The 27,389-nt window shown below is 37.4% G+C and overlaps 1 protein-coding gene across 3 annotated transcripts; it reads right to left on the bottom strand.

Moving 5' to 3' along the window:
* Nucleotides 1-12: 12 nt before the first annotated feature.
* On the bottom strand, nucleotides 13-27,370 carry ZC3H7A (zinc finger CCCH-type containing 7A). Of its 3 annotated transcripts, none has more exons than XM_086853667.1 (23): nucleotides 27,146-27,339; nucleotides 20,929-21,032; nucleotides 19,681-19,720; nucleotides 18,728-18,925; nucleotides 18,040-18,198; nucleotides 16,354-16,434; nucleotides 16,226-16,267; nucleotides 15,400-15,427; nucleotides 14,611-14,891; nucleotides 13,102-13,309; nucleotides 12,045-12,109; nucleotides 11,155-11,347; nucleotides 9,355-9,516; nucleotides 8,520-8,716; nucleotides 8,186-8,283; nucleotides 6,991-7,172; nucleotides 6,396-6,472; nucleotides 5,706-5,839; nucleotides 5,210-5,315; nucleotides 4,683-4,791; nucleotides 3,732-3,865; nucleotides 3,232-3,395; nucleotides 13-1,966 (listed from the first exon to the last, which is right to left on the bottom strand). In XM_086853667.1, exons 2-23 carry the CDS (start codon nucleotides 20,994-20,996, stop codon nucleotides 1,777-1,779), a joined length of 2,916 nt encoding a protein of 971 aa, XP_086709793.1. In that variant the 5' UTR covers nucleotides 20,997-21,032; nucleotides 27,146-27,339; the 3' UTR covers nucleotides 13-1,776. The 3 variants fall into 3 exon arrangements, with proteins under 3 accessions (XP_086709793.1, XP_086709795.1, XP_086709796.1); XM_086853669.1 differs by having other exon boundaries at nucleotides 18,728-19,524; nucleotides 27,146-27,277; XM_086853670.1 differs by lacking the exon at nucleotides 20,929-21,032 and having other exon boundaries at nucleotides 1,049-1,966; nucleotides 27,146-27,370.
* Between the last annotated feature and the right edge of the window lie 19 nt (nucleotides 27,371-27,389).

The raw sequence follows: 27,389 nt of genomic DNA on the forward strand, positions 1-27,389 counted from the left end.
TTCACACCGGCCTTACAGAACAAGGATGTCATGTTTAGTTTTGTCTAGAATTACTTCCAATGATTTACAGAGCACTTACATTAAACAATGAAAGCATAAAATTGAGAAAACAATGCAGAAAGGCACACGATACAATCAGGTTTGTCACACAAATAACAGTGTCCATAGTATTCTGTCTCACGCTCACTTTATTACAAACAATGTAAAAAAATCAGCACTGCAGCAGGTGGCATTTCAAGCACCAAGCTAGTTTCGTATTCCAGCGTACTGCAGCCCAGCCTGGGAGGAGCAGTCACTTCGCAAGAGACCCAAGCCATGGCTGAAGCACACATAAGGTGTTGGTTTCAAATTTGCTGTGCTTTCGTGAAGTGAAAGGGACACGGCATCCATGTTGTGTAGGGGTATAATTGAACTTTGGTTCAATACTTTTTACATACACAATGTATGCCCAATGACTACATTCGAACTACTGAGGTCATTGTTAAAGCTCTTCTAATTATGTAATGTCAGCCAGGAACAGAAAACTACCTGGGGGGTGGGAGGGAAGAAGAAACCTAGTTTTAGTTATTTTGAACAAATGGCTGAAAGAAACTTAGTTGGAGAAAAAAAATAAATAAACAAACATAAAGCTGAATCTGCAGAGAAGCCAAAACACAACACAAGTGACTGGAAAGCCCAAAGGCTCAGCAGTCAGGACTCAGCTCAGCCCACAAATTGTTTTCCATTTCCTGTGCTCTGCAGCAAAGACAATGGGAAGCACCATCCACCATGCAGCTGAGGCAGTGGTTCCAGTCCATGTCCAAGGCTTAGAACGTGTCCCAGCACTATGTAGCTCCAAACTGCTTGTCTAAATCACAACTTACTGGCCATTTTTGTTACTTCAGTGAAGCCATGAGCTAATGACAATACAGAAAACTGCAAACGAGCTGCTAGCGACACAAATACCAACTCAGTAAATGTTTAGCTACAGGTGCTCAAGCTTTTGCTAACTGGCAAATCATTGTTTTTACAAAATCTCAATCCTGAGAGGCTACATGCAGAAAACAGCTTTGTGTAAAGTTCTCTTTATTACAGGCAACATTAGTCCATACAATAATACACAATACTGACATACAAGTGTAATCTTTCAAAATCATCATTTAAACAGCAAAGACCAAGAAACAGAATTTTAACTACTTCATTTTCAAAAATTAATACTTTTTTCCTCCCAAGATCCTTTTTCAGTAAATTATATTGAAACATACAAATAGAGAAAAAATACCCATTCAACATATATTGTAGTTAAATGGTTATTTTGTTTAAAATCTTTAATAAGAAAATCCTTTTTAGCAACCTACATATAGATAAGTAGCAAACTTTGTTTTAAACAAATCCTCTCCATTAAAAGATCTGAAGAATTTTCATCCATCATTTTCTTAGCCCACCACTCTTTTGCAATACCTTGATACCTTTAAAGTTTTTCAACTGAAGGTCTGAGACTAGGGGGCTTCCTAGATATTATAACCACTCTTGCCCCCTTCTATTTCCTAACTTTCTGTCCAACAGGAGGTGAGTAAGCACATAATACTTCAGATTTTTTTAATCACCACTCTGTTTCATGAGAGCATAGACAGGTCTGCTCAATCCCCCTAAATCTACCATACTTTGCTGTTCAGGAGGAACAATGTATGCCAATAAAAGCAGAAAACCTGCAGCTTTTCTGTCACATGCTTTTGATTATTGTCAAATTTTCTGGTTTATGCTTCCAGCTGATAACATGTATGTGTCATCTCAGTATTAGTTTAAATCTTTAAACAAAAAACTATATTTTCCAAAGTCATTATCACTGGGAGCAATCAAGTGGTCTTTTCTTGCTTTGCTGAGTTTCATTCTTAAAACTTGTCTTCGTTCTTCCCACTCACGGAGTTCAGCATTTCCATGGGCAAATTTACAGTTGTTTCCTTCAGTGCAAGTACCAGCCATATATCTGTTAAGACAGATTTTGAACAGTGTTTTCATAGAATTAACCATGATCACTACTATGTCTGTATTTTCTCCAGATCATGTTTTTCAAATACACTACATAGTAAGGACCAAAAAAAATTGGAAGAGTATATACTTTTAAAAGTTAAATGACACTAACCCTGCTTAGCATTTGGTTGAATTTTAGTTTCCCAGTTGTCAGATATTTACAGAGGACAAAAGATGGCTCTTTTTTTTCTATTCTTCATGCTCCTACTTAGACTGAGACACTTAATGCTTGAAAACATGAAGTTCATCATGTTAATGAATACCTTATCATTTAACTCACTAAGCTAAGAAACTAATTACCCCTGTTAACTAAATTTGAGGTTAGAATACTCAGAACACCTCAACATGCCAGTTTGTATTCACTTTATGCTGCATGTCCAAGGTCTGTTCTGTTCAAAACAAATACATTTAGAATACTACTTAAAAATTCAGTAAAGGGACAGATAAGTTTCAATGCAAAGACTGCAAATGAAAAATAACTTGTTTTCTCTGCGAAGCAGTTTCTCAACATCTCCAAGACACTCAACATCTTCAACTGGAAACAGAGAAATAAAGGCATCTGTACCAGCAAACTGAACCTTAAACTCCAGACTGCTCAATTCCAAAGTTTTTAGCCTTCCATAAAGATTCCAACAGTGGAAGGAATTCTCAACAGATTTACCAAAAAAAAAATAAAATATATATATATATTAACGAGGTCAGGTAAAACAGTCTGCACTTAAGAATTAAAGGGAATAGCAAGACGTACAACCAGTTCTGGGGTAAACCAACCAATCTTGGAAGTTTTCCTCCACATGTTCATAAATAATTTCTAGTTAGAAATACTCAATTTTAACAAATTTGGTTTGATGCTAACAACATTTCTACTTGCCTTAAAGCTCTGGTATCATTGTCCAGCTAGGTACTGTTCTCGGGCTCTAATTAATATGCAGATGCCTAAGTAAATTTGTAATAATCCCAACAATATTCACTTCACACAGTTGCAATGAACTTGCTACCAGTCATTAACATCACACAGGCAGTTAATTTGGTTCCAAAATTAGCCACCTTGTCACTCTGAGTTCTAACATGTTAAAATACTGTTAATTACTTAATTCCTTGTTGAAAGATGCATGCAAATCAAGAAATACTAAAAACTTCTTCAGAACTAGTAACTGTCTTAATTATTTAAACTATGAACTGTCATTTTTCAGCATTTTTGCCATCTTAAAAAAGACATACCTATCACAAATGCTAAAATATCCAGTTGGAAAGCGATACTGCCAGCAGTTCTGATCATCCTCAGTGTGGAAAACCTTTTCCTTATGCTTTTCAGAAGAAATGTGACCCTGCCATTGCTTCTCACTATTACAGTTCTTCCCACACATCCAACAATGGAAATCCACCTGTTTTACAAGGAATTTGAAAATAAAACATTGCAAATTCAATGCTATAAGGACAGACCTTCTCCTAATAGATTTTGAATGTTTTCTTTATGTTGGCCTGCAGGATATTGTTTACCTAAACAGACACAATTATTTAAACAATCACCTAAAGTTTATGATCTCCACTGGCTTTAGAAGAACTGATGTACAGTATCAGTTACATTTAGTGTAGCTAGCTATGGTCTAAGGAAGCACCAAGAAAATAAGAGAAACAACCTAAAATTACTGACTGGGAAAAAAAAAAGCCCAACAAATCCCCACATGCTCAGATTTAGGATTATACCTATGATTACTTACTGTAACTTCAGCATAGTCAGTTGGCATGTGAATTTGCTTCCCATTTTCTTTGCTTGCCTGAGCAGCTGTATCATCTCCTTTTTCTGGTTTTTGAGTTTTTAGCCATATGTCATACAACTGCTCCAAGTCTTGAACTAATGAGAGCAGAAGCTAAAATAAGTAATTAGCAATTAAGACAAGAGTTTGAGAACACTACATAAACGACTGAGTTTGTGAGCATAATTCTAAGAAGAAAAAGAGGAGGAAACAAATGTAGACAAGTTACACAGTTCAGAGATTAAGAGCCAAGGGGAAGAGGCATCTCTGGCTACTTACCAAGAGCCCTCTGTGCCTCCTTAAGGGGGCAGCAGGAGGTGACAGGTTTCTGAACAGGCACCCAAAGGACAGATAGCAACTGTGTTGCTGCATACCAATACCTGAATTTCAAATAACTGATCTCATGTGTGCTACAGCTTTTGGTAAATTTAGTTTGCTTTCTTGCAGACAATGATCTGATCATTTATGTCATTTATTACTTCTGACTTTTGATGCTTTCTCCCCAGGAACACTGATGGGATAGTAAAGTCAGCATCAGAAAGTGAATGGTGATTCCCAGTAAATACACTGGAGGGGATTGTTCTGCAAATAGTTTGCCCCATATGTAATTCCATGAATCCGTGTGTGTGCACATGGCAATACACAGTACAAACACCAACTAATGTTTCTGCAAGGTTCATTATTTCTAAGACACCTAAATAACCAATACAAACTACTTTATTGTTTAAAAACCCATCAAGCAACAAATACACAACACAGCTATTTTTATTTAATACTGTTTTTGAATGCCTGGTCTGGGTTTATTTCAAGGGCGTCAGCAAGGTTTACTACAATTAGATTAAAGTAATTGAAGCACAAGAATGAAAAACAGAACAGTTAGATTTAACAATATGTTAGATTTACTCTTCTACTTACTGCTGTTCTCCTTCATATAGGTCCACATCTCTCTCTCTTCAGGACTGTGAGCAAATGAGCAGTTTCCATCATACTGACATTTCTTGCCTGAAGCAATATGATTGCACAACTGGAACACAAATTAAAAAAAATTCTTAAGAATATAAAGCAGAATGGATCCTAGTAGAATTTTTCTTTTTTTTTTTTTATAATTTTTTTTATAAAAATGTTTATGTTACAAAAAAACTCATTTGTTTTAGTTAGAAAAAGACAACTGCTGGAAGCAAGTACTGTGAGTGCTTTTTGCCTCCTACCACATTATCAGACCACAGATACGTATAAATTATTTCAGAAACATTTACTTCCACTGACAAGTAATAACATGAGATCAGTGTTTTTCCAAGGCTGATGTAGAAACACTACGAACATTTTCCTACCAACTTCTATGGGAATTTCTGCAGAACTGATGAAACCAGCCCAGTAACCAGTATTTTCCAGTGAATATTACCTAGTTTCTTAACAAAAATGTTAGTTTTAGGTTAACATACATCAAACTGCAGAGGCACTTGTTTCTTTGCAGGAAGGGGACGAATGGTCATCCACTTCTTACGTTCATTAGACATTACCAGCACCACACGGCGATCTTTGCTCCATCTGGAAACCACAAGCATTCAGTGAAAGAAATTACTATTCAAAAAAATCACAATTTCTGCACAGAAGCACAACTAAGAAAGCTCAGAAAGTTTATTTTTAAAGCTTTTACCATATATTTAAGGTTTAATAAAGTTGTATTAAAATTTGACCAAAATTCTTAATACAAAAAAAACCTCCAAAACCTAAACACAATCACTTTGGTAGCCATCAAAGTGTTTCTCGGTAGCAATTATTAGCATACTACAGAGATAACTCTGTCCCACTTCAGTATGTTTGGGGTTTTTTTTTTAATTCCTTTTATAACTCTTTCCTAAGAAGCAACAGTTTACCCAGAAGAGGTTTTAAATGGCTGACCAAACAGTAAAACTTTCACTGTTTGATCTTACTTACGGGTGTCTTGCCTTTGCACTACAGTATTTCTTGTTTCTGTCTGGCTCACTAACTTGACCATTTCTCCAGCACTGTCCACAAACAAACTTCATCTTCAAATTTAGTGATCCATATTTAATTTGGTTCCCTAGAATCTTAAGCCAAAAAAAATAACAACAACAATAAAAGCTGGTTTTTTATCTGCAAAGAAATCCATACATAATTATTAACTCCCCCTATGGCAGAGATTTCAGCACATGTTGGAAAACACATATTACACTGCATGCCTTGTAATAGCTCCACCTGTCATTTCAAACTAGACATTTCTTAACAAATCCATTTTTTTATTGACCTTATTTCTGATTTAGGTGTATGCACCCTGAAGTTGTGGTAATATATACAAACTAAACACATAAAAGCGCAACATATTGAAAAGACAATTAATTGCCCTAGAGCAGCTTACTTTGAACTGATATTTACATTTTATGTCACACCTGGGACAGAGCAAGCAAAGCAAAAAAGGAGTTGCACAGCAGCAGAACAGGCATTTCAGTCTAAGTGAGCACGCTGAAGAAAGCCCTACACTGAAAGAGATTATTTGGAGATCATTAAAAAAGTAATTTCTAAAATAAGCTACATTACATACGCACATAAAGAAAATATTTTCACCACAGCCATTGCAAAATTAGTTGAATGGAAAAATGAAAATACCTGTGATCCATGTGCACTAGCTTCCATGTTCTGCCAGTACTTCTTTGATTCTTGAACTATAGTATCATGTGAAATACCTGTAAAGGAAGGGAAACAGTCTGAGTATTTATGACTGCTGCAACCTTACAGACATGCTCAAACTGGAATGCTACTGAAGCCCCAAAGCTTTTATCCATTTTTCTTTTTGTATGTTGTGTAAGTATTCACACATGTAGGATATACATTTACATCATGGTTATGATGTTATGTCCATACACACACACTTAAGAACATCGTGAGGGCATCCAAAACAGAAATATTGTCTGTGTCATCCCAATGGAAAGCATACAAGGATTTTAAATTGCAGATTGCTCACATAAATTAAGGTCCATCTTTCAGTGTTTAAACATAATGTACTAGAGCTCTAATGCCAAAGTAATTATAAAATCTACACTGTATGTACCATGGGAAAACTCTTCAAAATGCAAGCTGAGAGGCACCAGGTTGCTCCTGTCTGCTTCCTGCACTGATCCCAAGCTTCTAATTTCAGAGGGAGTCAAGAAAGGAAGGAATGGCAATACAATGAAGAGTGAAGTAAGTATTTTCCTAAACATACCTGATTCCTTTTGCATTATCCAGACTTTAAGCTCTACCAGACTGTGAGCATAAAAGCATTTATCCTCTCGTAAGCAGCCATAATGCACCTCATGTCTGCACAGGTCAAGCTGACACCGAACTTGGAAAGGGCGGATTTTGGAATATTTCACCATAGTCTCTCGCAAAATGTGGACAAGGCACCTGTTTTGAAAACAGTCCATTTTAGACATTCTTTAAAATAACCATCCTTCCCCACAGCTTGTTCAGATATCCTTTGAACATTTTTTACTTGAAATCAGAAAGTCAGGAAAGTTCCCAGAAGGAGGTCACGTCTAAGCATCATTTCTAGGCTGAGTAAACACACTAAACAGCACTAAACAGTACTCTTGGGAATCCAGAGTCCCTCTTCTGCAAAGCATTACTGAATTCAATCCAGCTGGATCCCTGGTTTCCAAGAAGAAAAGCAGATCATATCCACTTTCAAGAATATATCCTGATCTAATTACTAACCCACATAGTTATTCCTCTATAGAGCACCATTTAAGGAAGAAGTGATGCAGAACAGTAACAGCCTAGCTCTTCTAGCAGCAGTGCTTCCTCAATACAGGGAACTAGAATACAAACAAAGCAATTCCAATGCTCCCACTTACTTTTACATCATACAAATACCAAAATCTCTTAATTCTCCAAAATCTATTTTATACTATTACAACAATAAAAACTTCTTTAACTTTCTAAGAATAATTAAAGACACTCCTCACACTTTTTTTTTAGCAAATGAGTTTAAAATAAAGACTATGGTCTATTTTATACACTGAAATTAAGGTAAACTTGAGTTAAAAATACAACAAAATAAGAAAAATATAACAAAGAAAGAACAACTTATAAGTTCCTGTTTTAATTTAACATTACACATCTATTTACAGCAATACAGCTCACCAGCTAGATAAGCTATTAACAACCTAACAGCAAATCCCGTAAGATTCAAAGATGGGGGTAGACACCACTACTTTTAAATGACTGATAAAGAAATAGCTTGCTTTAATTTAGTTACATTTGTCAAACCTTGCTCTTTAAGTCTGTCTTGCCTATACTGCCAAAGCATAACAGTCAGCAAGGAAGAGAAGTTGACCAACAGGTAAAAAGTGAAAGACTGTATTAAATCTGCCTTTGCTTTTAAATTGCAGCTTATAGAGATGGTATTTCAAACATACTTGTTATCTTCAAAGTCATGCATAGCAGGATGAGAACAAGAAGATGAGTTATCCTTGTTCCTTTTGCTTATTATTCTGGGCTTGTGATCAAAACATTTCTGGAATATAAAAACAAGTAATTTTACAGTATGTATTTTAGACAATTAAAAATATGCATTACCTTAAAGATTTTAACAGATATTTCATTTGGTCTCTGCTCTACAGGCAGCCAGATAATTATTGAAAATCTGCTTCAAAAGTTACGGAATAGCCATGCATGAAGCAAAATATTTGTTTCCACGTATTTTAATTATCTACTACTATTTTTATTGTGTTAGGAGAAATAAAGCAGCACCTCACAAAGAAACATAAATAATCCGTGGTATTCTTGAAGAAGTTGGGACACAGTCAAGTTGATCTTTCCGGGTCCTCCAAAAAGTGCTTCTCGACTGAAGGCTCCTTTGCGCTCCAGTGTCCACACATCGATCTCCTCTTGGCAATAGGCAAACGTGCAATGGCCTGGGTACCTGCATTCCTCCTCAGCAGCCACATCTCAAAGGACAGCATCGAACACGACATTGCTTTTACACAACTTTTTTTGGAAATTCATCTTAAAACTTCCACTATACCTGCTTCAAATTCTTTTAATAAAAAAGTTACAGAGATCTGTTGTAAATTTGTCATTTAAATCTAAGAAAAGCAAAACCTTATGCTGAATGACTTGGTGAAAATGTAAAACTCCTCAAAACAGCTAATGCACACCTCCATCAGCTATCCTATACTCAGCTAGGGCAACGGTGCTGAGAACCCAGTACACCTTTTGGTCAAATAAAGCTGCTCCTTAATCCACAAATCATCTTGCTTACATCTTAGTAGACGTTCATATTGCAAAATGCATTTAACAAAAATGCTTCTTCGCTGCTGTTTTTAACAGTAATCATCCAACATTCAAAAACAAAATTACCCCTGATGGAGAACAGTACAGAAGTACACTGTCTGTTCTCTAAATAATCATATTGATGGTCAAAATATAGCTCTTCTTATAGCCTGTGAAATTATAAACAACACAGAACTTCTCTCTCCACCTCCCATCAGCCTAAGTAAAAATTCCTTCTATACTTCACTATGGAAAAGCTAAACCGTATTGCTTTGAAGGTAGGCATTACCATTTCACTCTCTGTAACACCTACCTTTACATATATGATATGGTCCCACATACTGTGTCTTTGTTGGTCTTGGACGTATTTTTTTCCATGATTTATCTTCAGAGTTTTTTATTCTGCCGATTAAAATATCCTTCTTACATTTATGTTCTAAATTGGGATGGTAAGCGTAATCCAATAATTTAGGACCTGAAACAATCACAGAAAATTGCTTGTATTTGCATAAATTGCATTGAACATATGAACATGTCCATACACAGTCTGGCATAGAAGCCCAAAAGCCAAGTATACAAACACACTGTATAGAACTCCTACTTGCACCAGCAGCTCTGAAGAACCAAAAGTCATTAACCACCATGTTGAGCAAAATAGAAAAAATAACCCCAAATACTTACAAAAGGCAGCCTCAGCAAGAACAAAACTCACAAGTTATTTTGTATTTGGGGAGGGATGCTGTGTTACAACCTTAAGGTTGCTTTGGATCAGCAAATTGCTGTGTTTTTTCAAATTCCGAAGTATCCATTCCAATAACATTAATTTAAAACTTTAATTGCTTATCTATAGCAAGTCAATGCAGGTGAATTCCAGTGATCAGTAAATGGCTCTCTTAACCTTCAACATTTATTTTGTTAGGAGAGGTACTATGTTCAGAGACAAAACGCATTCTGTAAGATCACACGTACCAAAAAGATGAATACCAATCCCAGAACTTTGTGATTTTGGAAACAAAAATACACCTAGCTTCAAACTCTGTCTGTAGGATGGTACTAAATGAAGACATTAGGAAGAGCATCTGAAGATGAGCAAGTGAATTTTGCTACTCATGAGACTGAAAAGCAAGGGCATGACCAGTTTTCTCTGGACAAGAAGACGATGGAACAACGTAATTTCAAAAGGCAGTAAAAGCAGGAGATGCTTAAAGGCTTTGATAGAGATGGAAAGAAACAAAGGAAGTAGATGCACTGACACAAAAAGTGAAGCTGGGAACATGCCAAATACTCTCACCAATATGTTATAGCTCCAGCTTTAGCAGAACATGTTCTATGGTTTTTCAAACTTCATTTTCTGGATTTTTCAAGTAAAGCTAATTTTAAACTAGTATAGAAGTTCCTAAGGGTACAGTACCATCCCCTGAAGTCTCGATACAATTCTTTATTAGTATATCAATATACCTGTAACTTTAAACACAATGCTTATTTTTAAGATTAGTTTTAATAGAAGCTTTAGAAGCTTTTTTCTATTGTCTTTAGAATATGGCTCTGTTTAACAGCAACAGCCGAGGCTGAAAAGATTAGTTATATTAATGACCCATAATGGTTAAGCTCCTGTAAGTCAATACAGTGGAGTTAATTATTACTAAGGTTTGGAAGCCTCATTATGATTTAGAATTAGTTTGAAAGAACAATAAAACAGATGGGAGGTGAAGGTTACCAGGTACTTTGAACTGCAGTTCAATTCCCCATGGCCAATCAGAGAGAGTATTGCAAGTTTTATTTAGTCTTGAGCAAAGGTGTCATTCTTCACAGTTCCCTGGGGTTTGGGAGGAAAGCGGATACAGAATGTGAATGACCTTACACTCAGGGAAAGCGTGTGGTGATTTGTGCTGGGTTTAGAAATCAAGAATCTATTAGGACAAGAAATAAAGACAAGAGGAAAGAAGATAAAATAGTGGTTGAAATATTTCACCTATCATATGATCGTGCAACATCTGCAAGGAACAAGTCAGGATTATATGGTTTAGAAGCCAACAGTGTTAAATTATGAACAAGATTCATTTTAATAAAAAAAAAATAAAAATCAACTCCATCAAGTCTAACAGGTCCTTACCTTTTTTAACAAAACATAACTGGCAGGCCTGTCTTAGCTCATGTGTGCCTTCCAGTGGGTTCCTTCCCGCCAGTGCTGGAGACACAGGTATATTAGCAGTTGTACTGCTAAAAACATTGGAAAAGTCATTTCTAGTTTGGCCTGCAATTCCCATGTAATTTTCGGACCCAAACAAACTACTAGGACCATTAATCTGTTGAAAGAAAACATATTATTACTTGATACACAGAATTTACTAATCTACAATTAAAATGTAACCTACTGAAATTTTTCTTCAAAGCCATAATATGAACTTCAAACACACACCTGAGAAGGGACATGGAGATTTTACAAAGGCCACATACACAGCACAAACTAAGCATAAAACAAGAGCCAACCAGGTACACGCAGAACAGCAGTCTTTGTCAAGCTAACTATTACTCCCTCCTGGCTCCTGAGGATGCAGTCCTTCATGCCATCCTTCCCCAGCAGTATGACTGAAAATGTACAGCATGACTGCAATACAGAGAGCAGACAGATCTCAACCCACGGTGGCATCTGCTCTGTTCCTGTACTAGGACTGCTCTTCAGGATGCCTAGTGTTTGGTACTCAGATCATAAGGGATTTTAGATTGGTTATTTTACAATTCAACAATATTTTACAGCAAGTTCCTCAAAATGGAATGATGGTTGTGACATCAGCCAAAATTTGTACATATAAAACAACCTCCACAATCTTTTTCTTTTGTTACAGTTCCTGTAAGTTCCCATAGCCATAACCCACTTTTAATGGTAGAAGTGCTATTTTTTTTTAAAAAGAGAAACTTCAATAGTAAAAATACAGATTTGTACAAAGCCTCCGAGGTGTTAACATTTTAACTGGTGTGAACAAAAACATGAAAGATACGTACAAACAATGGGGAATTATTGCTGTTAAGTGTTGGTGTTCCATCTCGAGAAGCTGAACTTGAGATGTCTAAAGGAATAAAAAGATATTTTAATTAATTGAGTCCCCCAGGACATCTCATGCAAAAAATAATTTATCATTCCTGAGAAACATCAGAGGTTTGGGTTTTATGACAAACACTAAAGTTTTTTCTTATTTGCTACAATAAGTTTTTTGGTTTTGTTTTTTTTTTTAGATTATGTAAAAGCCCCTTGTAAACATCTGGGCTGAAAAGTTATTAGGCAATCATCTTCAAAATATACACCTGGTTATCACCAGCAGGACTGGCAGATACTGAAGGCAGATTCACAGGCAGATACTGAAGCAATATGAAAACACTGGTGCAGTATAAAATGGGTAACAACATAAACAATATCCCACTATGAAAAAATGAGAAGATGAAAGAGGGGTAAAATGATTCTTCAATTTTTGGTTTTATTTTGTAAATCTGGCTTTGTTCCAAAGATGAATAGTCCTGTAACACTGGTAATTAATGACAAAACTCTGTTTTATCTTTTGTAGTTCGTTATTTGTATCTTGTTATTTCACATACCTTATTTCACTACATAATTATAGTCTGTGCAGTTTGAATCCAAGCATGTAATACTGGTACCTTTTCAGAGCACACAGTTACATTACCCTTTTAGAATTCTTGTTTATTGCCAAATCATGACAGACGGTTTAAGCTGTAAGAGCAAGTTTTTGTTCAAAAAAATAAAAAAGTTTGAGGGAATAGTGTTTTTTCTTTAAACTTACTCACCTGAAACAAATAAATTTACATGATACAGAAAAACTACACAGAGGGAGCTTGGAGCATGCTTATGCAGACCCCAAAGAAACAAAAGCTTTATTTATGAACTCTTGTATACAACCAACACCCAAAAACTACTAGCATAGCTCAAATACTGTATGTGAAATATAACTAATAGTTGTGAAAACAAATTTGTTAAACAAGAAAGCCACTTGGCTCATGCACAGCTCTCATCATCATAAAAGGTTAAATACTAAGACTCATTTCTTACCTCTTTTTGGGTCACTGATTGAAAAGGTGCTTAATGGTGAACAAAAGTTTTCCAGCGAAGAAGCCAAAGGCTGTGAAAAGATTTCTGAAAGAGAAGCTGAAGGAACAAATCCTGCAGTAACTGGCAGTGTCCCCAGTAAAGAGGCAGAAAAAGGTACACTAGGAGCTACACTCCCTGCAGGAATAGGTCCTCTGGCTCCTGTAGTTTGCTGGAAAAAAAAATTAAAAAGAATATTCAGACCAAACAAGAAAGGCATCAAGAACATCTGCAACAGTATTTCTTTTAGTCAAGTTTCTGCAAAGTTTTTATAAACCTACTGGAAAATGTCAATGACAGGTACACTGCAGTCCTGCACAGAGCTGCAGTAACTAAACGCTAAACAATGCCCCAGGTGCAAGGCACAGTTACCAGACACCTTACTAAGTTAGTAAGAGATTTGGATTTTTTTAATACATCAGATCATAGCTGAATTTCCAAATTATGTTAAAAACACAGACACCAGGGAAGATTAGGAAGAGTCAGAAATCAACAGTATTTGTTTCTAAATAAAGAAAACATAATTCAAACTGTAGTACAGCAAAGAGGTATGAGTCGGCTTTGAAGTAAATCCTCAGATCCAATCAAACGATAACATGTTCTGCAAAGGCCTGGTCACATTCCTTCCTCCCATTAAAAGTAACATATCCTTCTGTACACTTTTGTTAAGGACATACCAAGTGGGGGAGTTTCCCCTCCCTTCTTCCTGCCATCCAAAGTTGCTCCCTCCTTGTCTGATGTTGATGTTGAGTGAGTAGGTCTGCACAGAGTCTGCCCCAATACTCCAAACGACTGGCAGGGCCAGAGCAGGGAGTCAGTAACCTCGGTAATAACTTCAGACATCTCTGCTCATCAGTCAGAGCTCTCATTCTGACTAACTGCAGAAGTCTAGAGGCTTCACTGTCTGCTCTAGATCTGGCATAATGGTGTAAGTAGGAACAACACTTCATAGAACTAAATTTCTTTAATATCTCTTCTGAAAATTCAGAAAGTCAGACTCATGATGGTCTATTTCTGTTCAGCTACGTGGTGGATCTGGACAAAGCTCTGATTGCAGAGATACCAGTGGGCATCCCAGAAGGCCACAGTCCAAGTACTGCTCTCCTAAAAAGCTTTTTGCTTATGTTTATCTATAGCTTCTACAGCTAGAGGGTAAGCATTCCAACACACTGTTCATGTTCTAAGAGGGTTTATTTACACAAAAAAACCACACTAGCCCAGACTTCAAATATCCAATTCATTTTTCACAGCACTTCTTGTAAGAAGCATTGGTAGTAGCACAGCAGTATTTCTGAAGCAATAGTAGTCCTGCTACCTTTACAGCCACACTTTCAAGAATCTGCAAAAGTATCAACCTGACTATGCCCAAAGAGAGCTCATTGTAACTAGGAAAGGAAACTTCATCACTAGCCTGATAAAAATATGAGCTCCGACTCATAGAGTGTTTCAAGGAAGAAGACAATAAAGTCTTACCATTACACTTTCATCTGGATCAGGCACAGAATCAAGTAACTCATCAAGTTCTTCTCCAATAATTATATCTCCATCTCCACAATCTAAACATGCTTCTGGCATGGAGAAAGAAACATTCCCTCCATTTGCCAACACTGTAGAAGGCAAAGGAACCTTTTCCATCTGAAGAGGCATAGCAGTAGCTAAAGGTGGCACAGGTACTGGTGACACTTTAGACACTTCAGAAACAAAGTTTGATGAAGAAGCAGTAGAAACCATCCCTTGTTTCTGGTCAGATAAATCTGAAATAGGTAAGATGGGAATGACTGGAACCTTTGTTCAAAGATGTGAAAAGTTCTTGCAAGACTTTTACCCTGACAACAAGGAGTGTGAGGGAGTGAAGAAATGTGAAGAATGTTTAAGCAAAACCACATTAAATATTTTCAGCTTCTATGAGCTTCCAAATTACATGTATCTTCATCTCAATACTTATTTATTACTCAAGCTAAAACAGACAGAAAAAGTTACAGACTTGATACTTTACTAAATCTTTAGCATATTCTCCCCTTCCTATTTTTTCAAGCTAAAGAGGACAGTATGGAGACAATCACTACAGGAGCAGTTACAATCATACCAAGTTGAGGAGACCAAAGGGAAATATGCTCAGCCACTTAAATATTTAAACAGATCAGACTTTTACCCCAGGACTTTCAAATGAGCAGATGAATTCTCTTCCAAATTTTCCTAATACAATGAGATATGTATGGCATATCTACCTCCCTAGCATTAGTAATGTAACACAAGACTCACCTAACTCAATATCTTCTACAGAAGAATTCTGTAAATGAGAAAAAAATACCTCTCAGCCATAAGAGCCATTAAAAACTTTCAAATACATATTTACAGAAAAGAATGTAACCCCTCTCAAATTTAGGTCTTATAAAATCTCAAATTTACAAAGTCTAATGTAATTTAAAGGTCAAAATTTTTAGATAAAGCATCCACTTGCAGACTTAAATCCACTCACAGTATCACAAAATATTTGCAGCCAACCGAAGTGACAATGATACTTCAGGGAATGAAAGAATATAAATGGTATCTTAAATGAGCTGTTCCTACATTTCCTCATTCCCTTACAGCTAAATTGTCTATATTCCTGTGAAAGAAGTCTCTAAGATAAACTCCTCTTTACTACTGCTATTCAGATACGTTAAAAAGAGCAAGATAAATGCAAGTCCAGCTGCTAATGAAGATCAAATTTGGACAACTGCTTATAAGTAAAAAGGATTTTATCCCAGCATCCTTCATTTTGATAACTGTCAACTAAATAAAATAAAAAATAAACCCATTAACTTTGCTTTTCCCTCAAGACATGAAAAATAAATACATGCATTGCACTGGATTTAATCTTTTAGCTAATATTTATTCAATAAAGTTAACCTGAATAATAATCTTATGTCTTAGTCTGCCATACATATACAGCAAAACTAAACATATCAGAACTCTAAAGTCCCAAATAACAGCCTCTACTATAAAATGTCAGTTGTACCACCATTCCTTTATCATAATGAAATTATGAAACAATTATTCCCTGTAGTTTACAGTCAGCTTGCACTTGGAACATGTAAAACCTTACCTGAGTTGATACATCACTAGAAACTGAATTTGAGGATGGTGGCTACAAAGAAAAGATACTTTCATTACATACAAATTTGATATCAAAAGAGGGAAACCTTAACATAAAATGTTAAAATAAAATCTTACCTTTGCTCTAACATATGCTTTCCTTATTTTTAACCCTAGTTTTTGAGCTAGTTCTTGGGTAAGCTTAATCACACTTTCATCCTAAAAGACATAAATAAAATCTCATCATTTACATGTACTGTCATCAAGCAAAGACATCTGTTTATATTTCAGTCTGTATTCTGCAAGATCCCTATATGCAAAATGTCTCAAAGTGCAGCTTTATTCTTTCACAAACACAGAACTGTAACCTGTATCTGAAAATACAGCTACCCTCAAGCAAAACTGTGTTGACAGAAAATGGACAGTATCCTCCTTCTCCTTTATTTATATTTCAAATAGTATAAAGGCTTTCCAAAACCAGAGAAACTCCGAGAAATGTTTGTCGGGTTTGTTTGGGTTTTTTTTATGGGTGAATATTTTTTGTTTATTTATTTGAGCATGACATTTGTTCTTTAAGGGGATGGGGGTTTATTTTGTTATTTTGCTTTTACACAAATTGAGGGCAAATATTCCTGATTACCATATGAGTTACTACATAACACTGATGAATATTTAATGAGCACTGTATTTTGGGAGGCATTGCATCATACAACTAGAATTAAAAATGTCATCATATTTCTGTCTGTCCGACAGTTATAACTACCCATTTAAATTATTTTAAGATTTAGTATTCAGATCACGTCCTACAGCTATAAACAGCTATTTATAAAACTTACATAAAGGCATAGTAACCTTAAGCAAAAACATTCAGATCTGGAGGTGCAAAGTGAAGATCCAAAGTCCAAAGTTACACATTCAGATGAACTGTTTATGTCTCTGTCTCTGGAAACACAACTGAAACTTCCTTTCCATCAAAAGGCAAACCTATGCCCAACGCTTTGTCTAGTGTCTCACTGAAGTTTTGATGCAGCAAGGTGAATATGCAGCAAGTCAGTAATTTATCCTGTGATCAGTCTATTTTGAGCAATGCATGTACAGATTCCATACGCATGTAAGTTCAAATCAAAATGCCTTTCTGAAGTGAAATCTCTTAATCACCCTCACTCACAGCATTTTAATTTGCATTATAAAGGGTCACAGAGAACCAAATTGGGTTTGGTTGTAACTAAAGCTGAGCAGGAATGCACTTGATGCACCCCAGTTCTTAAAAAACCCAAACAAATAAAAAAGTACAACCCAACCACACAAACAATCACGGCAATCAGATCCTCAGGACCAGCATTTCAGTCTACAGATCATCTCCTACACCACACAGAGCCTGCTAACACACAGAGCCCAAGATTCGGGGTGCACAGCAAGTGATTCACAGCGAGGACAATGGACTGGCAGCAATGTTACTGAATGCTTGGAAAGCTAAAATGCAGTTATCAAAAGCATAAATGTACATTATAATTATGGTGGGGTTCTCCTATGTCTCAGAGAATTTTAAACAATTAATTCAGTGGTTCTAGTGCTTATTGTAAACAGTCATGGCACTTGACCCCCATTGCATTACTTCTGCTGAAAGTTAACACAACAAACTGAGCTTGGGGACTGTAACCTTTGCCCTCAGTCTCCATTTACACATGAAAAAATAATGCTTAGAGGAATAATTTTTTTTTTTTTTGCATTAAAAAACCCCAAACCAGAAGAAACAACCTTGTTCTTAAAATAAACGTATGTTTCAAAACAGTAAAAATAATCACCAATATGTAATTTACCCACCTGTGGTACAGCAAGAGAACATTTTGCTACAGCATCATAAGCCTTCTTATAGCTTCCCAGTTCATTCAAAGCTTTTGCTTTGCGATAGAGAGCTCTGAAATTGTTTTCATTCAATCTTAACGCTATCTCACAGTCCTCTAGAACTTTTTCATGTAATCCCTAGGAGGAGAAAAAAGAAAAAAAGCCACTAATCAGAACTATTATGATGGAAAAAGTGAATTTGAACTGTTTTGGACAAAGGTATTGAAACACTGTCAAACATTCACCAAGGCCACTGCACAGTGAATTTGTAAGTTTTGCTAAGTCACCAAATTAAGCAACTAAAACCAAGCAGGGCCATCATTATGTAAAATCCAGTAACAGTCACAAAGAAAATTTAGCTCTTTCAAAAGAGCCATCTTGTTCCACAGAGAAAGCAGCCAACTCAGTGCAGTCAGCAGTGTAAATGGATAAAAATACTGTTCCATCAAATTCCAAGCCTAGTATGACTCTTTTATGTTAATTCTAGTATTAGTAACTAAAATACCTCAATTATACATGTAAAAAGCTTTTAAAGAACGTGCCAAAGTGATGACTTGAAACATGTCAACCCTCAAACTACCATCAAGAGCTTTTCACTCACTAGACTTTATGTCTTCATACCCTGCTTGCATCCTGTTCTGGAGAAATCCTAGTTTAAACAGCTTACCATATTTGAAAAACACGCGATCCTGTTCACATGCAGCTTCTCTAAAACATCATCAGAAACATGGATTTCTTCTGAATTAGCATAATCAGCTATGTTTATAGCTTCTGTATAATGACTCAGTGATCCTCTCCAATCACCTTCTCGATATACATCATTTCCTTCATGAAAAAGATTTCTAACAAGATCTCGTATAAATAACTGCAACAAAGAAAAGAAAAACTCATCAACAGCAGTTGCTTATCTTCCATCCTTCAAAGGAAAATTTCAAACAGAAAATTTATACTTGTAACTTCATGGAATCAGAGTGAAATGCAAAACTTTAGTCTACATTATTTTTATTCTGACATTTTTCCAAGACAATCTCAAAGATGTACATATATGTTCCACATATTCTTTCAGCAAGCAGCAGCCATAGCAGCTGGCAAAGCAAGAGAACACAAAAGCTGCTTCTGTAAAAGGGAGTTTTAAGTCAAAATGTGAATAACTGCATTTTTACCTAGTATGTTCTCAATTCCAATGAAACCACCTACCACTGGAAAAAGAACTAAAATGGTGAAACTGAAAATACAAGCCAAAATTATGCAAAATCGTAACACATACAGAAACAAAATATGTTCTGAAGGTTTCTGTGACTTAAGTCCCTTTATCTTACTTTTGGTGTGCTACTCTGAACTTTACTCAGAAGAGCACATGGTTTTATTCCATTAATGCCCCACATTTATCCCAAACACCAGTATGGAAAGATCTCACCTCAACTGCTGTATGAGTAAATTCAGGACACCCAAATATCCGAATACCTGTATCATAATGTTAGAGTTGTTCAGTTCCAATATTGCAACTTTTTCAATTACTGTTCATATTATGTCATCACCTAAATGATGACTAAAACCAAGATTAACTAAAATAATATAGGTCCATGTTAAAAACCCTTCTGGAAATTAACATTTCATTACCTCATATTGTTCTTGCGTCCCTGGATAGGGCAAAGTGGATCTAGAAAAAAAATTACAAGCTTCACTTATTATACATATTGCTGAAAAGACAATCACACTGAAGAATGCTGGTTCTTAATAAAAGCAGCCTTGCCTCTGCAACAGGCAAATATCTGAATTTTGCACATAGCCTACACTGAACAAGGAAAAGTAATGTGGATGAGTTCTGATTTAAAAAGTGAGCTTTCTGATTACTAATGGCTCACTTTCTTTTGAAGTTACATGGTCAATCTGAGCTCTGCTGTTCAAAATGTATTAAGGTTTTAAATGCTTTGAGAGTTTTAGACACCAGTGTTCTTTGTTTAAAACCAATTTCCTTCCTCTCCTCCCATGTGCAGAACCATGTTATAGATGAGAACTGCAATCTTCTAGTAAGTACTGTAAAATGACAAATTATCTGTAAAAACCCGCATCAATTTTAATTAAGTCATACCAATGACACAACAGGAAATTTAAAAGTTCTTTCATATGACATGCAACAGAGATTTTCTCTAGTACAGAAAAGAGGCCTTTACTTCTACATTTTCAGGAAGAAAAGCAGGAATCCTTTCCTTTTGCATAGAGGGTAACTGAAATTCTATTTTTAAATAGGTTTCAGATGGTCACAGTTTTTGGAGGGAAGGCTTTGGTTTTGGGTTTTTTTGTTGGTTGGTTGATTTTTGTTTGGTTTTGTTTTCTAAGAATGCTATATATGAGCAGTGAGCTAGTATGAAATTTCAAAATTATTTTAAGATAGCCAGGATCTTAAAAAGAATTTGGCATTGACCCAAATGAAAATTAAATTCTCAGATGATTTCTCAATAGCTTAAATTTTAGCTTCAGAGAGTTAAAACATTTAGGTAGTGGTGAGCAAACCCATCCCTTTCAGTAGCAACCTAGTTTTAGGTGTAGCTATCCTTAAGGTGGATTATCAGTCTAGCAACATTTTCTACCCATAAAAAAAATTAAAAAATAAAAAAAAAATAAAAAAAATTAAATGCTAATTTTTTTCAAAGGCAGGAAAGGAATAACCTCTCACCTTCCATTTGCTCTGTTTAGGAACAATGAGAAGTGCTGTCTTTTCTTTAAAGCTGCTCCCTGTTTAACATGATAGTGCTAGCAAATATTCTGAGGAAAAACACAAAAGGCCTTTCCCAGTGACATCCATCTTATAGAAATATATGTACACATGTGAATGAACATACAAGAATAAAAACCACAAAATCATACTCTATAAACTGGAGTCCTTTCTTAATGTCCTGTTGTCTAGTGCTTCTCTCTTCCGACACATTGGACATGTTATCCTGAACATCCACTTTTCGGATATGCCACTCCTCAAAAAGGAAGAGAGAGATAAATGGCTGTTATAATACGTTTCAGTGTGCATTTGGCCCAGAAGGATCCACTCTCACATCAACATTAAGTCCATTGTACAAATATGATTCTGCACCAAGCTTCAGAGTCACCGCACAAACTCCTGACACAGCTGAAGCACCCACAGTGACAGAGGGAGAAGCCCCAGGCCACAACCAACACCCCCCATCAGTGCCCACTTACACAGTATTTCTGCAGAGAACCTTTCTTCCAATTTCTAATTTATCTTTGGTTTCCACTTCCTCCAGAGGATGCAGAGTCCTGTCAGTGTAACTGCACCAAGCTACAAGTCCAGCTTTTCAGGGATTACTGCTAAACTGAGCTGAAGTTCCACACTGACCCCTTTTCAGAGCTTTACACTTCTTTTATTTGCTTGTTGAAGTGGAAATAAACTCAAGATCCTGGTATAGTTTACTAATTAAAACCAAACTGATGAGAAAGCTACCATGAAGTCTAGTTCTACAGTATCTCATCATCCCCAAGCACTGAGGTGAAATTAGAAGCAAACATCACTGCTTTATTAATATTTACCAGATATACAAGGTGAAAGCCTTGGACACTTTACCAGTAGCAAAGTACCTACTTCACTTGAACTGAATTACTTCAATGTGTCATCAGCTCAACATTTCAATTCGTCTCAATCACTATTTTTTTGTGTCTTTAATTGCTTGGATTTACAAATGCTCAAGTTAAGCTAAAATGATCTGCATAACCTTCAATATAAGGCTATTTGAAGTATGCTGTTACAATTGTATATGGTTATGCCCAACTGTGATGCAAGAATACAACTTATTTTTCCAAAAAAAGAACCAGTAGGACAAAGTTTTATTCTGAAAATACTCAAGTTCAGAAAAAGGCTTTTAGCTAGAGGAAATGTGTATATTTTGTGAAGAAAATTACTCTTTGTAGGAATTTATAGTTAAAAAAATTGAACTACATGCAGTACATTTCTGTTAGTTTTGAAACTAAGTTTAAAAAAGCCAGTATTTTGTGCCAGATTGCCATTTCACATCAATGGCAAAAGAATGAAAACAAAGTAAAATGAAGAACAAACTAACCCCTAGCAAGCTCCACAAAATCCCAGCTGAGGACAGAAACAGGCTGCAGAAGATACCCTACTTTCTCTGAATGATTTGGAATAAGGAAACAAATTGAAGAATTTTCAGTTATAATAATGTTCACAAACCTTTTCAAAGCCCCTTAAACGAACGTATGAGGTTTAGACTACTAGTTCAAGTCATTATGAATTAGTCCTATTGTAATACATTCCTAAAATGAGCATAAAAATGAATAATTTTCTTAAGGTCACTAAACAAATTATTGGAATCACTCCCAGGTCCCCATTTCACCTCACTTCCTACTGTGACCTCAGTCAGAGCAAGCTTTATAAAAACCATGAAAATAAAACTCAGTCTTTAGACAAATATCATGGACAGCTGGGACAGTTCACTAACAGGAATTTCTCAGCTATTGCTTGCTTGGGTAAACAGCCCTCAGTTTCTACTTTCCAGAGAGGAACTAACTGTTTCTCATGTCATTTTATATATCAATTTTCTTCCATAAGTTATACATGTTAATACATACCATGCTTTTGCTATATGACAAAGGTAATAGTTTCTATTTACTCACTCATGGATTAGGTTTTAGCATTCAAACAAAGTCTTGTGAGAAAAAGAAATGCTCACACTAACCAAAGAAAGTAGGAATATTAGCACATGCTTTCCCTCAGAAGTGAGCTTTGAAAAACACATTTTAGTCCTGTGAATTTACAGCTGACAAATACTTGCCATACAAGAGTCTTGCAAATGCCACAATCTGGGCAAATATTAAAATCAGCTTTACTAATTTTAAGAAATCCCAGTATTCCACCCCAGCTTGCAAAGACACGAAAAAAGTGGAACACAGCAACACCTGCATTTATTTATCAGCTCTAACATAACATTAAAGAATGATATATTGAACTTGAGGACTTGCAGATCCAGTTTCTCCACAACAATAAAGTTATGGAAATGTTACAAACTGGCATCACATATATAAGAATAGCTTGAAAATTATGAACATATCAGAGTGCTGAAATTTATTATTCAAAGCAGTTTTCTATTTTTTTTCCAACTCATTTGCATTCACAAGATATTCAGGCAAAAATTAACTTTTCTTAGAATACTGTGACAATCAAATTGCTCCAATATTTGATGATTTTGCAGAAGATTTAAAATTGTTCCAGATAGCACCTTTAACAGTATCTCTTCCACCCAAATTTTTCTTATATCCTCTAAAGCAACCAGAAACACATTAACACTCAGTTACAGACAAGGCAAATAACAACCATGTCTTGCCTTTCAATGTCATCCATCCATCCGCTTTCCAAGATGAAAGCCCTGCCTATGTAGCAACAGCCCTTCTCCATTTGCAGTGACAGAATTGAAAGAAAAATAAGCTTATGTATATAGATACCTTTAAACAGACTAAATTTTGCTTTGCTGCTTGAAAAATTACAAGAAAAGCAAAGCCTGTACTGTTGTTTTACTCTTCATGCAATTCAGCGAGAGAAACAACCGAAAATAAAGAAAAAATAGTACAGGAACTGAAGGAAAAAAAAAAAGGCAGACTAATGTATCACTAACATCACAGGGAGAAGTAATTGTTGCATTAAATGCAGGATTTCTACAACTGCTGCTACAAGACCTATACAAGTTCAATTCACTAAATATAGTAAAGGGGGGGAAAAAAAAGCTGCCTAGACATTTTAAAGAACAATTTATCCTGTTTTGTCTTCATCACAGGCTTTAACTCTTTAATCTTGTTTCCCAGAAGCAGAAGCCTGCTGACAGAAAGCACCCTGCCAGGAGCCAGTGACACCTTTTCTGACAGATGCTGGTCCACCCATACCAACAGGAGATACAAAGGATAACAGGTCTGTGCCAGTGCAGGCAGGAACACCTCTACTTCCCTTTTATACAAAGCCACTTACATCTCTTACTGGTTATTTGCCTTCCTTACAGCACATGGCAAGACAGTTTTCTTCTTTTCTGTATTTTAGCACTTTTAAGGCATTCAAGATACATTTTAAATGACATTCCCATTATCTAGCATATACTGTGTGCCATATTCAGGCACAAGGGCTCTTAGTACAATTGCTAGACTATCTTTGCAAAGCAATTCTCTGGAACACAAGTGAATAAATTCATACAGAATGCAGAAATTGAGTTTTCGTGTAGAAAGAATATAGGCCTTGGCTATTGTAAAAAGGAAAGTCCCACTACGTAAAACTATAGAGAGTTGAGCCTTTCCATTTCTAACCTGCAGAGCTAAACTAACTAGAGAGCAACCATCTACAGTTTGCCATGCACACTAGATCCCCCAGTTGAAAATTCAGTCCCACAGGACAGGGAACTGGAAATGACTGATCCCTTCTCCGCTTGCACAGAGTTTTACACATTGCTTCTTCAGAGACAACTGGAGAATGCTGTGAAAATGCAAAGCATCATTTGGGGACCAGAACTACTCCTCCTGGGAATTAATGACCTTCAGCTGATTAAATAATTCTCTTATTGTTTGCTATAGATATTTATGGTTCTGTCTATTATAAATACTTTAAGTAAGTATTCTCTGCAGCTTCAGGCCTAAATGCTGAAAACAACTGGAAGTCAGTAATCCTTGCTGCACTGCTCTCTCCACAGAACTAAAACTTACAAAGCAAGGATAGTGTACAGATGTGTTCTTTTAAATTAAAGGAGCATATCCTCCTGCCGTGTATCACCAAATTCACTGTTAACACATTTACTACTGGGTGACAGGAATCTCAAATTAGATCTCTGTACGGTACAAAGCCCATCGAAAATTTTATCATTACTGCAGTTGGTAGATCTCTACCAGCTTCAGTAGTTCAGCTGAATTACCGAATAAAATCATGCCAAGTGAAGAGACCCCTTCTGTATTTTAGCATCAGCCTCTCCCCTTCAATTCTGGCAGAAAATAACCCATCATCTACATCATCATATGTCAAAACTTTAGTCAGAACCTGTGAAACCAGAAGCCTGTGTATTAAACACCACAAACAGTTCACCAATGTTTCCATATAGGAAAACGGTACTCCAGAGGAAAGAAGTTACACCCTAGGATAAAGGGAATGCTGCAAAGAGAAGAGCAAGACTGAAACAGAACAGCAGGAGTGAAGATATGACTAAGAGGCAGGCAATATAAATCCCTCTCACCTACTAGAAGCAAAAGCCTGTCTCTGCTGCTACCTCCTGCACCACTAACAACTGCAACAAGCAAAAAACACTCAGACACTTGGATCCAAAAGCTACATACATGTAACTCCCACCCCAGGGGCACAGGAAAGCAGCACTCTGACTCGACAGAGCCAAGTGAGAAGTGGCACACAACCAGCTACACTCAAATCGCTTCCTCAAGAGATGCCGCCAACACAAACATCTCCACTACCCTCAGCTCCAACCCAGCCGAGGATTCAACTGGTCATCGAGCATGTGCCATCAAAAAATATGCCTTGTCAGAAAGCAGACTTGTCAAAGCCATTTTATTGCCCATCCCAACCATCTGACAGATTAAAAGCATAATTACAGATAATAATCTACAGTGCAAACTAAAACATGCCTTACAGAGATTGTAAACTGCTCATCAGACTTGGACTAGCATCAAAATAAGGAAGGGAAAATATAAATCTTAATACAAAATCTGTACAAAGCAAATGTGTTCCTCAGACAGCAAAAGCACAAAAGATTTTTATGTTCATGTTCACACATGATTGAGCTGTTATATGAGACATTTCAAACATGCAAGATGCTGGGGGAGGAACAGGAACACATTACACAACACACATTTCAATAGTTCCGAGTTAACTCCTCGGCTTAATCTAGAAGTTCTGGCCACAATCACAGAATTCTGTTATGTCAGCTCAAAACACCACCTAACACAGGCATAATGTAGTTCCATGTTTTATTTCTAAAAATTGAACTTGACTGTAGTCAAAACTAAGTATCTGAATAAAAGTAAACAGAACATATAGCAGTAATTTAAGACCTATCCGTTTCCCATTCTTACCGTCAGTATTTAGTTGCATCTCCTCCCACTTCTTCCCTATCCACAAAATAATAAGCTAGTTTTCAAGATTCATTTTCTATTTTCACGGCTTTGCTATTTTTTTTTTAAATCCATGTGAGAAACAGGAGAGAACAAAGACACTTTGTGAAGTCGTTTCATTTCCCCAGGAAATTAAGAATCGGGGCTGGAAGACTTCGGTTTATGGTTCTCTCAGGTATTTCAGTAAAGAACAGATCAAAAAATCTAACTGAAGGAGGTTCATCTTGCCAATAAATCCAGATTTATCAACAGGATTTAAACCAAAACACTGATACTCGATATTGGTGACTACAATCAACACTATTTAAGTCTCGTTGCTGGTTTTGGTTCTGGGGTTGGTTTGGGGTTTCCTTCTCACTTCTTGTAAGACAGTTCTGACTTTCGGTAACGAAACACTTCCAGCACTGCCCGCCGGAGCTGCCCGGGCACACCAAAGGCACGGCGCACGGGCACCTTCCCTGGACTGGAGGAATAACCGCGCACCTGTTAGCGCGGAAAGCCCCAAAACCTCGTCCCGGGGGGACGCGGGCAGAGGACGGGCCCCGGCCGGCCACTGTCAGCGCTCTCCGGGGTTTGTTCCAGTCACGGCGCAACAGGAGAGCTTTTAAGCCGCCGGCTGTGCTGCCCCGGCGCGCCGCGCCCGCCGCCTTTGTTCGCGCCGAGCGGCTCCGGCAGTCGGGGAGAGCTCTCGGGGGGGCCCGGCCCGGCCGCGGTTCCGGCGGGACCGACAGCGGCCACGGCCGGGAGGACACACGACCCTCCGCGGGAGGGGCGCGGCGACGCCGCGGCTCCACCTCGGCGGGGAGCGGCGGCCCCGAGGCGTGGGAAGGGACGGGCGGGACCGGCTCCCCGCGCCCGGAGCGGGACGGAAAGGCAACGGGGCCCGCCGCGTCTGGGCAGTCCTTCCTCGAGAAGAGGGTGCCACGGGGGCACCGGGATGCTGTGTGTCTGTCCCTCCCCCCGCCCGTACCTGCTGTGAGGCCGCGGGAGCGCAGCGGGAGGCGGGGCCGGCGGGACAGGCGCGACAGCGGCGACGGCGATAACGACACCGAGAGCGGCGGCAGCGCCTCCTCCGCGCCGCCCGCGAAGCGCCGCCGCCCCCGCGCGCCCCCTGCTGCCGGGAGGCCGCGGGCACAGCCCGGGGGCGGCCTGAGCCGAGCGCGAGCAGCGTGGGCTTCCCATTGGCTCGCCACGATTGTTTTGGGAACCGGTGC

This window comes from Cyanistes caeruleus, chromosome 17, assembly GCF_971803275.1.
Source record: "Cyanistes caeruleus chromosome 17, bCyaCae1.hap1.1, whole genome shotgun sequence".
Classification (NCBI taxonomy): domain Eukaryota; kingdom Metazoa; phylum Chordata; class Aves; order Passeriformes; family Paridae; genus Cyanistes; species Cyanistes caeruleus.